Raw genomic sequence first — 17,581 nt, 5'->3', positions numbered from 1 at the left:
GCTCATGGGGTTGTTTGGTTACAAAATCATCTTTTAGTGGTTATGTATAGTTAGGTGGAGAGGAAGGTTGATCCGGATTTATTTGTTTTTTTGGATTTTCTAGAAGATGTGATTGGTTAGCTTTGTTTATGATTAGTTTTCCCTAATAAAAGATGGTTTCTCTGTATTTGTTTGCATCAGCTTGATGCGTTTTTAATAAAAGTTTGGTTTTATTTATCAAAAAAATAAAAAATAAAAAGTAACTGAATCTCTTCTACCTTTTGTTACCAGACTTTCTAAAAACAAAAACAGATATTTCACCAAAGGGACCTAAAATACCTCTTTATAATGCAATCTCTCTCTTCTCTAGAAAAACAAGAGAAATAAGGGAAAACCCCAACTCCACACCCCCCCCCCCCCTCCAAAAAAAAAAAAAAAAAAAAAAAATCTCTTTTTATATGTACAATTCTCAACATATTAAACAATTCAAAGAATGAAAAGGCAGTTCCTTGCTATTCAATCTTATGCATACTCAAATACCTAAAGGCTAAAAAAATGAGAATGGTTTCTGTAATAGACATACAAATTCTTAATGTGCAATAGTTGCAGCTATACTTACGGTTTCACGAAGATTGACATGTCGTAAATAAGCTCGTTGAAGGTTTGCACCCCTCAAATTGGCATTACTCAACTTTGCACCCTGAAATAAAAATAAGCAGTACCAAAAAATGAAACAAATTCACACAAGTTACCAATCAAATAAGCTTTGTAACCTCCAGAGCCAACCCCCCACCCACACGTACACAACCACCACATTATTTTCTAATATGTACCATACTACTAGAATGGCCAAATGTGGAATGTAATTCCAATAAGGGTATATAAACAAATAATTTTCTTCATTGAATAACAGAAAAACTAAAATTGCATACCAAAGGTTCCAAAATATATATATATATATATTTATATTATTTATAGGATCATCATAAGCACTTTACAACTTTGATATATAAACGAAATACAGACAATTGAACTCCTTCACACATATTAGTTAAGTGATTTCTGCGAAGCATTTATAAAGTAAATTAAATCACCAATATGCATGGAGCAATATGATTTCCAAAAACCAGAAAGGACTCTTTTCCTCTAGTTTCTTGAATAGATAAAATAAAAAAAATTAAAAGCTTGTAAGTGCATGGGTTTTTCTTTGACACCACTGGTGTTTTGCCACTCCCCAGAGAACCACTAACCCTGGTCAGTACTTTCTACAACTTCATAACTAGACTAAACCGAACAATGTACACCTGTAACACCCCTAATATTCAAATTAAAAGAAAACTACCGTGAATCTCCATATAATTGAGGTTAAAGGAAAATATTTAGTCATTTTCAAATCTTTTACACTTCCATCCATCCATCCATCTGTTATGTGTAAACCCAATAATAAATTCATTTCTATGCAGAAATTTTTGTGAGTCAAGACAGTGACGACGAGATTTTACCTTTAAGTTGGCCCCTTCTAGATTAGCTCCTTCCAAGTTGGCATTAGTAAGATCCGCAGTCTGAAATTGAGTAAGAAAGTTTCATATATTCTTGCAACCTCCAAAATACCAAATCATGAATCTAGACAAAGAACAACTGCTACTTCGACAATATTTGGAATTCAGCAATAAGAAATTTCACACAAGAAAAATTAGCATATCATGAAACTTTCTTGTTTTTAACTTGTTAAAAAGTATATATATCAACAATGAAAATTGAACCTAAGGACTCAACCCATTATACCGTGGATTTTGTTTTGGAAAGGAAGCGGTTTGGCGTTAGATGGAGAATGTGGATTTGGGGGTGCTTGTCATCATGCAATATGGCAGTCATTGTGAATGGCAAGGCGGGGGATTTTTTTTCAAGCATCTAGAGGTCTAAGACAGGGTGATCCTTTATCACCATTTTTGTTTATTTTAGTTGCTGATGTGTTGGGTCGGATTATTGATTTAGCTAAGGATAAGGGTGTCATTGAGGGGTTTGTGGTGAGAAGGGATAGGATTGGGGTTACTCATTTATAATTTGCGGATGATACTATATTCTTCTCATCAAAGGAGGAAAGCAAGGTGGAGAGTTTGCTAATAATTCTGAGAATTTTTGAAATTGTGTCGGGCCTCAAGGTCAATCTTAGCAAGAGCAGTGTTATGGGTATTAATTTGGACGATAGTCATGTGCATAGGGTGGCGGCTATGTTGGGATGTTCAATTGATTCCTTTCCTCTCAAATATCTGGGGCTTTCGTTGGGAGCTGATCCTAGATTGACGTCTTTTTGGGAACTTGTTCTTGTCAAAATTGAGAAAAGATTGGAGGGATGGAAGCGAGCGTTGTTGTCTAAGGGAGGGAGGGAGGGAGGGAGGTATACGTTGGTACAATCCGTATTAGGATCTGTTCCTATTTATTTCCTGTCCCTTTTCAAAATTCTGGTTAGCATTGCAAAAAAGATTGAGAAACCGATGAGGGATTTTCTCTGGGAAGGGTGTGATGAGGGTAAAGGGGTTCATTTGGTTAGGTGGGAGACTGTTTCTCTTTCTAGGGCAAAAGGTGGCTTGGCTATTGGAAACATCGTTGCTAGGAATATTGTTTTCTTGGGCAAGTGGTTGTGGAGATTTCCTCTTGAAAGTGAATCGTTATGGTGTTTAGTTATTAAAAGCAAGTATGGAGTTCAATCCAATGGTAGGGATTCTAATGTGGTTAATAGAGGCAATTGTCGTTCACTGTGGAAATCCATTTCTCGTTTGTATCCTCTTGTGTCTAATTTTTTTTCATTCAAAGTGGAGAATGGGGAGAATGTCCGGTTTTGAGAGGATATTTGGTTAGGGGATACTTCGTTTGCTAGATCTTTTCCCTTTCTTTACAAGTTGGCTCGTTCTCCAAATGTGTCAATAGCGTTGGTGGCTTGCTCTTCTATGGCACCCATCTCTTGGAATTTTGATCTCATTAGAAACTTGAATAATAGGGAGGCAGGGGAGTTGGCATCTTTGTTGGTAGTGCTCGAGGAGGTTTCTCTTTCTTCATCTTGTGATAGTAGGGTCTGAAATCTTGTTTTTTCAGGAGTCTTTTCATGTAAATCCTTTTTTGATAAGATTATTGATAATCCCTCAGTTCCTTTGTTCTTTTTTCATAAGAAAATTTGGAAAGTGGGTGTCCCTCATAAAGTGAAGTTTTTCATGTGGTCTTTGGCTCAAAAGGGTGTTACAACTAATGATGTTTTCCAGAAGAGAAGGCCTAATCACTTTCTATGCCTTCAATGATGTGTGATGTGCAAGAGAAATTTGGAGGCAGCGGATCATCTTTTTCTTCATTGCCCGATGGCTTTTGTATTATGGCAGCGTCTTTTCAGTTTATGTGATGTGCAGTGGGTTGTTCCATGGGAGTGTATGCATATGCTTCTTATTAGGTTTGATGGGTTTGGGAGTACCAAGAAAGTCAAAACATTGTGGATAAGCATTATTTTTGCTATTTTCTGGGTTATATGGTTGGAGAGAAATGCTCGGATCTTTGAAGGCAAGGAAGTAAGTGTAGAGGCTTTGTGGGATAGGACGGAATACTTGACTTCATTTTGGGCATTTGTATCTACTCCTTTTAAAGGAATCCCTTTGTTTTTGATCTCTAGGGATTGGGCTGCTGTTTGCCATCCTTAGGGTTTCGAGTTTTGCGATTTTGTTTTGCTTTTTCTTCTTCTCTTTTCTTTCCTTGTATGAGGACTTCTTGTCCTCTTTTTCTTTTCTGTTTTAATAAAATTTTGTTGTTGCTCAAAAAAAAAAAAAGGTCGCATGTCCATATTAGACACCGACACACTTCAATCACTTCCCGACACATGTCGAATACACATTCAAATGCCTAATTGTTAAAAAAATTGAAGACTTGGACACACGTGTCTCTCACTTAAATACACATGAAACATATTATAAGTTTGAATAAAATAACTTAGATACAATGATAAATAAAAAATAATGTAAATTTATACATATTAATCCCTTCTCCTTTCAACTTTAGGCATTAGTGTCATGTTGCATGTTTCAATTATTTAAAATAAACATATGCACAACATATAATAAACTATAAAACTACGTATCTTTTTGAACAGCTATAAAACTATATATCTTGTGTGTATCGCTCACGTCTTGTGTCCTATTTTTTTCAAAATTTCTGTGTCATGTCGTGTCGCATCGCGTCACCACATTCATGCTTCTTAGCCAATGGCTTTGTTTGGCAAGAGATTTTTTGGCTTTTTGGGGGCTAAAATCTACAAAAAAAACAAAAAAACAAAATACGCTAAAATAGCCAATAAGACAAAATGTCACATCAAACCCAAAATCATTTCACTTTTTCTCACAAACATCACATCCAACTACAAAAAAATCCAATCATCTTTCCAAACACAAAAATTTTAGTCTACTAAAATAGCTAAAAACTAAAATAACCTACTAAAATAACAAGCTTCCCAAACGAGGCCAATACCAGTCATATATATTGTTAGATTTGACCAATTGACCAAGGTCAAGTGCCAGGAAAAAATAAGGGGGAAAAAAGTAAAGAAAATTGACAGCCCATGCATGAAATAAACAAAGACTTATCACTAGCTGTTTTTGCTCTCTTATTTTAATAGCAAACTGATAGCTCATATGTTGATGCCAAATTTCTAAGAGAAAAGGGCAAGATCTAAAAATGATCGAACTGCATAATTCAAGTATTCAAAAATGCTGAACCTGTAGGTGCGCAGAACGCAGGTCTGCCCCACAGAAGCTACAATCTATTAAACAAGCATCTGCGAAGATTTGACAATTTTAGATTCAATGAATCTTTATAATGGCAAACATCTGCTCTAAAAAATAGAAGTATGTGATCTGTGAATAAGATTTAAACAAGAAAACAATCAACCACAATTATAGGAAAACAGAGGACCTGCTTGCTTTCAAAGAAGTTATGACAACGAAAGTTTGCTGTTTACTTTTCTACTTGCTTTCATGTTGAATTTATTTTAAAATTGTTACACGGTCTTGGGTAGAACTTACCCCAAAAGCTAGCTATTAAGGTGAGGTTGCCCTCACGCTTATATGCTTAATATTACTTTAGCATTCAGGTGATGTAGGACTTCGCTTCACACCCTCCCTATCCATTCCTCAGTACTCCAACTCTAATACCATGTTACACGGTCTTGGGGCTCATTTCCTAAAAGTCTCTCCGTAAGCATTTGGTATTATGTCCCCATCTGGTTTCCTCTCTGTTTGGTTGTTTGCTTCTCCTTTTGTTTGGTTCTTTGTTTGTCTCTCCACATGCAAGTCGGGGTTGCACATGAGGGAGGGTGTTATATAGCTTGCTATATATTGTTGGGCCCATTTCCTAATAGCTTAGGCTTTCGGGAAAATTGGTAACTTAACAAAAGTTTCCATAATTATAGAAACATATGAATAATAAATATGATATGAATTTTTGGTCCATCAAGTCATCTTCTTCAGGCCCACCAAGGTTCCACTGAGAAAGCTGAGTAAATAAGATAATGACTTCTTGTTTGTATTACAAATATATGAATTCTCCTCATCTATCATCAATTTTTACAACTGCTGACTACTGTTGGCACCAGTGATTCTTGCGGGTATGCGTTTCTTTATCATCTCATACAATGGGAACCATGGGAGAAGCTAGGATTCTTGGCAAGAGGACACTTTTTAAATGTATGTGTGTGTGTTTGTGTGTGTGTGCGTGCGCGCGCGCGCGCGTGTGAGAGAGAGAGAGAGAGAGTGAGAGATAGGTTGTGAAAGAAAGTTCCCTCGCAATAGGCCCTCCCAAATTTCTTTATATTAATCGAGAGAGGTAAACCAACCTTATTTTGAGTCTTAGGTAAGAGAGAGAGGAGAGAGCCTAGTTCTCTGAGAATTGTGTGAGAGCATGAAGAAAATTTGCTACTCTAGTAAGCTAGAGAGAGAGAAGCAAAATAATGAATGTTAGGGAGCAAAATGCCGGTGTGCTGACAACAAACATAGACAAGGAAAAAAAGTTGCAGATTTGAGAGCGAAAGGAGCATAAAAGAGAAACTAAAAGGAATGAGGTGCAAAAACACAAGTTAACCATTAAACTTAAGTCACTTCTCTTAAAAAACAAGACAAATGTATAGAGCCCAGTGGGCAACCAGGATGTGGGGGTAATGGGCAGGTGGGTGTTACGAGAAAGTGAGATTTGGACATCTTGAAAAAAAATTCTGAGCCATGAGCTGAGTAGTTTCTAAACCTACTTAAGTACAAGCCCAAAGGAATTTGATGCACCAGTTTTAAAGAAGAAACTGAATTTGAAGGAATGTCATAGAAATTCTGTGGTTGAAAACCAAGCCAAAACAGGGCTCCATCAATAATATGACAAAACCTAATCTGACTGACCACTGCTCCAGTAACAATTGTAAGGAAATGTTATGTTAATATTCTGTGTTACATGAACCCTTCTACTTCCTCAGTGTACCCATGTCAACCGGATATAACAAGGATAAGGGTGTAGGATACAACAATGATTGAGACTCCCATTTTTTGGAGACCCCCACAACCCCTTTTGAATCTCCACCATTGATGGTGTGGGCCCCCACACATACATGAGTGGATCCCATACATACATCAATGGTGGAGATCCAAAGGGGGTTGTGGGGGTCTTCAAAAATGCGAGTCTCAAGCATTTTTCGTGTAGGATATCTATCCACCACCCATACCTAATTTAGACACTTGGATCGTCTTAATTTATATGATGTAAGAAGACATTCACATTTACCAGTAAAGAAACATTTATAGCTCCTCACATGAAGATATATAAATTGCATATTTTTTTCTAAATCCCATTTAATTTGAAATGCATTTCCAAATATTATATAATATACAATATATTAAGGGTGTGTTTGATTGGGGGGATTAGGAGGGGGGACTATCCACTATTTGGATTGTAATCCAAATAGTGCACCTTATCCGTCGTTTGATTTTTTTTTAGCCCGGCGGACTCCATGTCCGGCCGGACTCCATGTCCCCCATATGGGGGACTATCCTGTCCTGGGGGGGGGTGGGACAGAAAGTGGGGGACTAATCACTGTTTGGATTATATGCGAAAATGACCATTTTGACCCTCTACTATTTAATTATGTATTATATTTAATAAAATTCAATAAAATTTAAATGTCTCAATTTAAAAATAAAATAATTTTATTTAACTTTTTATTAATGTTTTATTTATTTAATTTTTTAAAATAATTTTTTATAGATATTTTATTGATGTTTTATTTTAAAATTTTGTTTATGTTTTATTTAATTTCATTGTTTAAATTTAATAGATGTTTTAATAGATGTTTTATTTAAACAATTAAATGTTTAATTTCAACAATAAATAATTTCATTTATTTAAATTATGTTTTATTTAAACATTTAAACATTTGTACATCAACATGTTTATTAAATTATTTCAACATCTGTACATCAACATGTATATTTATTTAACATCTATTAAATTATGTTTTAATACGTCAACATTTGATTACATCTACATTTGTTAATTGTTAATTACATCAACATTTGTTAATTGTTTAAACATAATCTATACATCAACATTTATTTAATTGTTAATTGTTAATTGTTTAAACATAATCTGTACATCAAAATAATTTCAATGTTAATTGTTTAAATAAAAATTTAAACATTTAACCATTATTATGTTTAATTTCAACAATAAATTTTTATTTGTTTAAATAAAAATAATCTATACCAGTCAAATTTTTTTATCAATATTAGTATGTTTAAATATCTTTAAACAAAATTTAACCATTAGTATGTTTAATGTTTACTAAAAATAATTAAAATATTAAAGATATGTTTAATATTGCTATTACATAGTAAACAATTGAAAAAGGGTAAAATAGTCTTTTGTTCATTTATCCTATCCAGTCCAACCAAACGTTGGATTCACTGAAAATAGTCCTATCCAGACATCTAATCCCATGAAAAAACAAACACAGGATACATATCCAATCCGACCAAATAGTCCGGGGGATTCACAGTCCCAGGATTCAAGTCCGATGGATTCTAATCCCCCATTTTCCAGTCCGTTCAATCAAACATAAGTGTTTAAGATGTGTCTCTGTACCCATACCCAACTTTTTTCATACATATCCACCCCAAGATTTGGGTTCATAAATTGACACTTGGACACACATCCACCGCACCAGCACCTAGACCAATTACTCGTACTAAGTCCATGTAACAAAGCTCTGATATTATAAAAAAGACAGAGAGATTACTGTAAGATTATCATAATAAGAAAATAAGACAATTGCCTTGTAAGTTTGCACTTTGAAGATAAGCTCCAGCTAATAAAGCACCACGAAGATTTGCCCCCGTGAATTCACATCTTCCCTAGGCAAGAAAAAATCAATAAGGTGGCAATCCATATAAAAGTAAATACTATCCAAAAATGATGGATGAAGATTACTACAAAATTTAAGCAACATGTACAAACAAAAGCAAAATTAGCATTTTGTCATTCCTTACTCGCGCAAAGTTGCATTGTGGAAAATGGAACCCTCAGCATCAACATCCTGCAAGAAAGGTTAAAAAATGATTCAATGATCAAATGCACATGGAGACTACAAGGAACAAGGTTTCGTTTTGTTTCCATCGAAACGACTGAAACCTTTTTGTTTGCTAGAAAACTGAAACAAAATGTTAGTGGAATAGCAAAATTTCAATGTTTCCACTGAAACACACAGAAACGCACAGAAACAATTAGTTGTTTCAAAACCTATTAGTAATATCAGAAAAAGGACTTTTCTAGTCTCCTCTTTTTATCAAGAAAAAAAATTAATAAGAACAAAGAAAAATATTAAATATTTATTAGGGAATCTGAGGAACTACAAAAGAGATGAGGAAAGATAGAGAGAAGATAATTCAAGCATTACGAAGTCACTTTCTTTCCTTATTGCTGCAAAGTACTTTTTTTTATAAAGTTGTCACTGGTAATTTTTTATCCCTACTGGTAATTATAGAGGAATTAAGCTAATGTGTCATATGATGAAAGTGTGGGAGAGGGTGATGGAACGCCGATTGCGAGACATAACAGAGGTGTCAGAGAATCAATTTGGGTTTATGCCTGGTAGGTCAACAATGGAAGCGATTTATCTTTTGAGGAGAGTAATAGAAAAGTATAAAGAAAATAAAAGAAAAGAGACATTCATATGGTGTTTATCGACCTTGAGAAAGCATATGACAGAGTGCCCCGAGATATAATATGGTGGGCGTTAGAGAAGAAAGGGGTGACAAAAGGCTACATTGACGTGATTAGGGACATGTATGAAGGGGTGGTGACCACTATTAGATCGCCAGCTGGAGAAACAAATGAATTTCCTATCACTGTAGGGTTACACCAAGGATCTACCTTAAGTCCTTATCTTTTTGCTTTAGTTATGGACGAGTTGACGATAAATATTCAGGATGACGTGCCATGGTGTATGCTTTTTGCAGACGATATTGTGTTAGTGGATGAGACTAGAGAAGGAGTTAACACAAAGTTAGAGATTTGGAGAAAAACTCTTGAATCTAAAGGATTTCGGATAAGCAGAACTAAGACAGAGTACATGGAGTGTAAATTTAGTAACAGTAACAATGAAAGGAGAGGAGAAATGAAGATTGAGAACCAAGAACTGCCTAAGAGTGAACATTTTCGTTATTTAGGGTCGATTATCACAACAGCGGGAGAGATTGATATAGATGTGGCCCATAGGATTAAGGCGGGATAGTGTAAGTGGAGAAGTGCGTCTGGGGTATTGTGCGATAAACGAATACCCACTAGACTAAAAGGTAGGGGTGAGCATGGTCCGGATTAGACTGGATTGGGGTAAAACTAGGACCAATCCATTATTTACGGTTCCTAAAAAATTGGAACCAATCCAATCCGTTTAAATCATGGAACCAATCCGAACCAATCCATTTAAATACGGATTGGATCGGTTTAGGACCACGGATTCACATAATTAAATAACAAAAATATATATATAACACTTGAATTTCATAAAAATATAAACATAGCGCTATATTAGTTCCATAATAGCAGCATGTTTTTCTATAATAACGACATACTGTTCTAGAATTTAAACAACCATAAGAAAACTGGTTTCACCTTAAGTATTTAGACCATTGCAAATTAAAACTTAAAACTAACAAACAAAAGTAATAAAAGAAGATATTATACGGTTTTAGGTTTGAGTTTAGATTTTACATAGAATAAGAAAAGATACTATGGGGGAGGATTTATAATAAAAATATAGACTATTTGTATACGGTCCGGATCGGTTCCAATCCGAAACCGTGGGATTCAATCCGGAACCAATCCGTGAACTACGGATTTTTAATTATTCAATCCGGAACCGAACCGCGGATTCAAAAAACCAATCCAAACCTATCGGATTGGACTGGACTGGATCGGATTACGGATTTTACGGATTCCTTGCTCAGCCCTACTAAAAGGTAAGTTTTATAGAACGGCTATTAGACCAGCTATGTTGTATGGGACGGAGTGTTGGGCAACTAAGAAACAACATGTAGATAAGATGAGTGTGGCTGAGATGAGGATGCTAAGGTGGATGTGTGGTAAGACTAGACAGGACAGGATTAGGAATGAGTGTATTCGGGAATGGGTAGGAGTAGCACCGATAGAAGATAAGTTGAGAGAGAATCGTTTGAGATGGTTTGGTCATATTCAACGGAGACCAACAGAGGCAGTAGTGAAGAGATGCGATGCTGTAACGGTAGATGGAAGTGTTAGGGGACGGGGTAGGCCTAGATTAACGTTGACTAGCGTTATAAATAGAGATATGAATCTACTTAATTTGACTAATGAAATGGCCTTTGATAGGGCAACGTGGAGGAGAAGGATTCATGTAGCCGACCCCATTTGATGGGACTTAAGGCTTGGTTTGGTTTGGTTATTTATAATGGATAACCCCTTTCCCTACTGGACCTTTAACCTGTTGTTTATATTAACGTCCAATATTCATGGACCTTAACTTCTAAGAACTTCTAAGAAGAGTTTTGGCAGCAACACTAAAGACAAAAAACACAGAAGGTGATGGGTCTACTGCAGAGAGAGAAAGAGAAAAGGGACTCCACTTCATTATTGTGTAGGTTTTTTTCGATGATGCACCGACTTAGGTTGACACGGGGAAGAGCGTGATAGTGGCAATTGCAATGGAGACTCAACATCACCCAAACCCTTCATCCCCCAAATCTGATTCGCATCACCCACTTCACTCCAGATCTGATTGACAATGGAAACCCAAGATCTAATTGCATTTCTAGCCTGCAATGAATGATCCTTTGAGATCTGATCAACAATGGGTTAAGGTGAGGCATCAGTGAGAGAGAGGACAAGAAATAAGATAGCAGAGAGGTAGAGGAGTCAAAGGTACGAGACACAGTTGTAGAGAGGTAGCGGCAATGGTTGAAGGAAAAAGGCAAAAACTGGGTAGGGGTCACCTAAGGTTAGGATTGGGTAGAGAAAGGGTAAAATAGTAATTTTCTCAAGATGAAGAAAGGCAAAAAAGTACTTAACATTATCTGTTGGCTCGGTTAAGATGGCAATTATCGGAAGAAAGTAACTATGCCAAGAGTGTGGGGCTAACTATAATTTCTTATAACCTCAAAGGAAGTCATTGTAATTTACCCCCAAAAATTAAAATTAATATGCAACTCTTCAAAACCAATAATAACCATTTACAACAGAAATAATGCATAAACAACATTGGAGCAAACCTTAAATTTCGCACATTGAAGGTTTGCACGTGAGAAGAATACATTTTTAAGACATGCATAACTGAAGTCCACAAAAGACAGGTCCTGCATATAAACAAAACATGTCAAGAGGAGTAGTATCTCATTGTAGTTTTTATCTTACATCTTTAAACCTCGTAGAGGAGTTCTCAAGAAAAGGATGAGGAACAAATGGTCATACGCCAGTGACAAACAAACTCATTTCAAGTATTCCTTCAGAAAACCTAAATAGACAGCTTTTTATTCTTTCACCCAACCTAGCAAAATGAGTTTCAAAGTAATTACATCTTTTAACATAATCTTACAATTTGCAATTCAATTCATGATTTGATTCCCGATTTATGCAGAGTCGATACAAATCTATGAGTGAATATATTATGGGATACAATCTATGGGGAATCGCACGATTCACAATTGATTTACGATTCGATTTACTTTTTACAATACATGCAATTCTTGAAATTATTGTGTCCGACAGATTGTGACCATTTTTACCTCTTTGTTTTAGTGAAAATGACATAATATAACTTCTAAGAGTGTTTAGTACGAAAATAACCAATATCTATACATAATTTGTTGTTATTTCAGTGATCAAAGAGTTTTTCATAAGATTCAAATCACAACTAGTCAGCCCGAACATGTTCTTAACCTTTTTTCCACATTTTTTTTAACTTTTACTCAAAAAAAATATCATAATACATCTTCTAAGATTGTTTAAGATTAAAGTGAATTACTCACATGAATTAGCAATTGTTATGTTAGTGAAATAAATATAGTTCAAATTGTTCAATATTACATGGGTCAGGTTAGTTAAACTAGTTCCACAATCTTCTTTTTTTAAACAATAAACATATGCACCTTTTAAAGTGTAATAGATTTATAAAAATAAAAATAAATAAATAAAAAAAGATCCCACTTAATCCTTTCTTATTTATTATTATAAGAAATATAAGGTTCCTAAGTCCATTTTTTGAATGTCGAGAGATAACATAATTATTTTTGAATAATTTTATGGTTGGTGGAACCCATATCTCTTTTTATGAAGGCAACGTCTTCCTAATTAGATGGTGTAATCATGTCCTTGCATAAGAATTATTTTATAACATGTGCCAAAATCAATTTATTTCTTCTTCTTTTTCATATATGCGATTGTTTAATATCATTTAATACAATTTCTTCTAAATTTTAATGATTCTCCATTCAATTCGATTCACAATTCGCAAAATTAGGATTTTAATTCACAATACAATTCTCAATTTGACAACTGCCACAACAAAACAAGCAGTTGGTCCAGACTATCTGTAGCATAATCACTGCTAGGAACTATGTTCATGCATGCACGAATGTGCAGAGTAGCTGATGGCAACATAACCAATTCCTTTAAGAACCAAAATCTAGCTAGCAGAAATATCCATAAGAACCAAAATCTAGTAAGGAATATTACCAGCTTAGAAAGATCAAGGCCAGAAAGGTTCACTCCTCGAAACTTGACTTTTTCAAATTGTATGCATTTAATTATATCAGTACGTGTCAATTCAGTATCCAACTCCTCATTATCCTTCCTCTTATCCAAAACAGCATTGATTCCATCTATTAATCCCTGGAATCAAACATAAAAGAACTCATTAAAATAGACAACAGTTGACCAAGTAGATACACACAAACAGTAGTCTCTCATGAAGAGATCCCAAAATGTTTTATTTGAGAAAAACCAAAAACATAAAAAAGAGGAAAAGAAATATGATTATATTGTATGACACTTTTGCATACATCAACAAGCATATGGATTGCATCTTATTCAGGCATGTCCAAGAAAATATAATATGAAATTTCATTACAGAAATAGCCTTGACAGTGTTGAGTTTGAAGAATCATTGATCTTAAAAAACTCCTATTAAGAACCAAAATTTAAGAGGGTAAATTACAAATACACCCCCTAAGGTTTTCTTAAAATACAGATTGCCCCTTGTGATTTGAAAAATTACGAATACCCCCTTGTCATAATTTTTTATTTAACAGAATTAATTGAAAAAATGAAATTCATAATTGCTCTCCTATACAATAATAAAATTACTTAAATTATTAATTGAAACATATTTCTAACATCATTAAAAACTGTTAATTGACTTGATAATGTATTAATAAAAGGGGCAATTTGTCATGAAATTAGAAACCTCAGGGAGTGGAATGTAATTTTTAAAATCATAGGGGGCGATTTGTATTTTAATCAAACGTCAGGGGTGTATTTGTAATTTATCCAATTTAAGAAGTACATCAACAAAGGTGTATACGAGTAAAATATCAAAAGAAAAAGAGCTTCGAGCGCATGATAATGTATGGTTCCAAAATTGTTTGCAGAGATCTCTACAATGGCAATTGAGCTGCTATTTGCCCCCACCTATTTACTTTGAACCTCCTATTTCTTTGAATCCCCCACACCCCAAAATTGATCCCCTCTCTTTTTTCTTCGAGCAACCACCATAATCCTAGCTCTACCGTTTGGATCCCACCATTGCAACCTTACTTCGCCAAACCCCCAGCCCTCCTCTTCCTCCAGCGACCCTCTTTCAGTCCTCCCCCATGCCTGACAAACCTCCCCAGTCCTCCTCTCCCCCTCCAACTATCCTCTCCCAACCCTTTTCCCCCTTTCCCTCCCCCTCCCCCTCCCCCAGCCCCCTCTTCCTCCCCACTATAACCCTTCCCCAAACCCCTTCCTTCCTGACAACTCCCAGCCACGCCACCTCTCTTTCTTTGCCGCCTAAACCCTAGATCTGAAATGTAGGGTTTAGGCAGGGAAGAAGAAGAGATCTAGGGTTTAGGCGGCAAAGATGAGGAATGAGGGAAGGGTAGATTTGCAGTGTTATGGCTCGTAGCATTAGACAGAGGGCAGGGGGCGGGGGGCAACTCAGGAGGGAAGGGGAGGGGCGAAGGAGGCTGGGAAGGGCTAGAGAGGGGCAGCGAGGGTAGGAAGGGTTGCCAAAGAGGGGATGGAATGGATGGGACAGGAGGGGAGGGGAGGGGAGGGGAGGGGAGGGACAGGGGAAGCGGCCAAAACTGGTGGGGGAGGTGGCCCAAGCTAGTGGGGGCGAGTGGGGTTTGAGTTAGGGTTGGGGAGGTTAAGGATGGGGAGGTTAAGGATGGGGACAATATGGGAAACTCACATTAAGGTAAAATTGTAATTAAAAAATAAATAAAAGGGATGAGGGGTCCAAAGTAAATAGTGGGGGTTCTATTAGCAACTCCCACTTCTTATTTGTGTCAAACTTTTCAATTCACTCTCACTCCCCATCCGAGTCTTGTTTGCCCATGGACTAGGGCTTCCTATATTGCAATGTATCAAAATATATCAGTTCCCTTCCAAAGATACAGAACTTCTCAAGTTGGCATTCTTTGACAAACTGAAGTTCAGGAAAATCCACCAAAACTAGACCTTTTTCACATAGAATGGAGAATAATTATATAATACGATATGGATATGAAGATAACAAATAAAAAAGTAACAACATGAGAAAATACCAAAAGAGATGAAGGAAAAGGAAGAAAGAAAGCTTAAAAATCTGGCAATCATCATTGTTCCATTGCCTAGACAATCAGAGGCAGCAAGAACATGTCATCAATTAGATGCATTCACTTGGTTAAATGGCCTTCAAACAATGCTGAGAATAAAGCTATACAACCAATGCATAATGGATAATTTCCATATTGAAGACAGAATGGCTTACAAGAAGCTGATAATATTCTGCCTCCCGTAGAAGCTCTGAATATTCAGCATCTTTCAGTGTGGGAACAACACCATCCCTCAACCAATTCAAAACATGACGAAAATGTTTACCATCCCTATCAACAAAGACATACCCCTGCAAGAAGCCCATATGAACAAAGAATTCATTCATTTTCACATAAATGGAGGAAGATGTATCCATACAGTTATTTAATTCTACAGGATATTAACACCCCTTTCTATAAAATTAAGTCACTATCAAAACCCTTTATAATTTATTTACACAGGAACCTCAAAAATAGAAATCTAGCATGAGCATCCTAGAAGATTAGAGTGATAAAATAAAGTCTGGTGCACTGTGTTCCAATTTACAAGTGACACATGAAAATGACAATGGCTATTCTTGTTTTCCCTGAGTTAGCAAAAAACAAAACAAAGGCAATTCTAGAGAATATTAAAGCATCGCTTTGAAGTTTAGCTAAACTGCCATGTCTAGCTTCACACTAAGGTGCCATTTGGTAACGTCTCCAATTTATTGTTTTAGTTTACTAAAAACATTAAAATGTTTTATGTTTATTTTTGGTAAAAATGAAAGCAAAAACATGTTTGGTACACATGAGTTTTAAAATTTTGTTTTGAAAACAAGTGAAAGGGGTGGCTAGCAGGAGGTGTGATATGGTTGTTATGTTTTAGAACCATAAGAGTTGGTTAGAGTTAGTTGGGTTTTTTATTCTATAATAGGTGGTTAGGCCCCTCTAGTATTCGGTTTATGATATTTTGATATTAAATATTTCAGAGCTTGAGAGCTCTTGTACCCATTTTGGGATTTTCTCTCTCTAATGAAATTCATTTCTTGATTTGGCTCCATCAAGGTGGTGGCCGAAAGTGGTTATCAGTAGTCGCTTGTTATAGCCAGATGTGGATATTGGCCGCACAAATGTGGTGATTGGAGGTTGTATGGCAATGGCTTGTTATCGGCCGCCAAAGGTGGAGGACGAAGGTGGTTGCTAATGATCAGAGATGGAGGTCAACCGCCAGAGATAGATTCCGGCAAAAGGTGGTGGCCAAAGGCAGTTGTTGTCAATGGTAGCTGAAGGTGGTTGTTAGAGGAGGCCATCGTTGATAGTGACTAGAGGTGGTGATGAAAAGCAATGGGTGGTGGCCAGAGGGGTAGGAAAAAAAAATTCTTAAACAAGTGAAGTGGTTACAAAAATTTAGTAAATTGTGTAAACTGTTTACAAGTTTTTAAAGATGAAAATACATGCTAAATGAGTTTTTGTTTATAGTTTTCAAAATTTTTGTAAATATAAACAAAAAAACTATAAACATGTTACCAAATAAGCCCTAAACTAGCACATGGCTAAATTTCATCATCCACCATCCACAGAGTGTAAATGAATTTTGGCGACGATACCCAAGGGTTAATCCAAACAGCATACAGTGGAAAACTACAAAAGCTGTGTTTAGTAGAGAGGATGGAAAGGAAGAAAAAGGGAAGGAAAGAAGGTAGGAAAGTAGGTACTTTAGGGAATGGATTGGATTTTCTTTCTTCGCAAAAGGAAGCGGAGAATGATAGTGTAAAATAGAGGGCTTTGCACCTTTTAAAAACACACCAAGGGACCAACATTTTCTCTCCCCCCAATCTGCCCACTTTTGGACAAATGGGCATTGGTGGGCCCAAGAGGAAAGGGGATCCTCCCTTCTCTCCTCCCATACCAAATGGAGGAAACCCTCCCTTCTTTCCCTTCACCCCCCACCATTTTCTTTCCTCCCCTCTTTCCAGCCTACCAATCCTGGCATAAAAAATTGTCGGAATAATAATGAAAACAAGCATACAGAGTGTTTTTATCCTTTGTGTATACCTTCTCAGAATCGTGACAGACAGTGTGACGTCCACTGAACATTGCAGCAAGCATTGAATCGGGCTCCCTTTGAGTTAATGTGTCAACGGTCGTGCAAAACTTTTTTCCCCCTTTGAAATTGAGACACAATGCACACAAAAATTCAGCAGCTATGAACATAACTAGGTTATTCTATAATTCTATTATTCTAT

At 36.1% G+C, this 17,581-nt stretch overlaps 1 protein-coding gene across 5 annotated transcripts in view; it reads right to left on the bottom strand.

Annotated features, from left to right (window-relative positions):
* The window catches only part of FIP2 (potassium channel tetramerization domain-containing protein / pentapeptide repeat-containing protein), a 32,463-nt gene that overhangs the window by 12,216 nt on the left and 2,666 nt on the right, over positions 1 to 17,581 (bottom strand). For 3 of the 5 annotated variants that reach the window (XM_028244907.2, XM_082897463.1, XM_082897464.1), the window contains 9 exons: positions 17,391 to 17,500; positions 15,530 to 15,664; positions 13,252 to 13,407; positions 11,790 to 11,873; positions 8,535 to 8,581; positions 8,321 to 8,394; positions 4,731 to 4,789; positions 1,482 to 1,541; positions 599 to 679 (listed from right to left, as the gene is read on the bottom strand). In XM_028244907.2, the coding sequence (XP_028100708.1) occupies positions 599 to 679; positions 1,482 to 1,541; positions 4,731 to 4,789; positions 8,321 to 8,394; positions 8,535 to 8,581; positions 11,790 to 11,873; positions 13,252 to 13,407; positions 15,530 to 15,664; positions 17,391 to 17,500 (806 nt within the window). The remainder of the gene's footprint in view (positions 1 to 598; positions 680 to 1,481; positions 1,542 to 4,730; positions 4,790 to 8,320; positions 8,395 to 8,534; positions 8,582 to 11,789; positions 11,874 to 13,251; positions 13,408 to 15,529; positions 15,665 to 17,390; positions 17,501 to 17,581) is intronic. The other 2 variants (XM_028244909.2, XM_082897465.1) reach the window with 2 other exon arrangements.

Source organism: Camellia sinensis, chromosome 12, assembly GCF_055761805.1.
Source record: "Camellia sinensis isolate YWXY chromosome 12, ASM5576180v1, whole genome shotgun sequence".
Lineage (NCBI taxonomy): Eukaryota > Viridiplantae > Streptophyta > Magnoliopsida > Ericales > Theaceae > Camellia > Camellia sinensis.
Note: the sequence above shows the minus strand (reverse complement) of the source record. Positions and strands in the feature narration are given on the sequence as shown.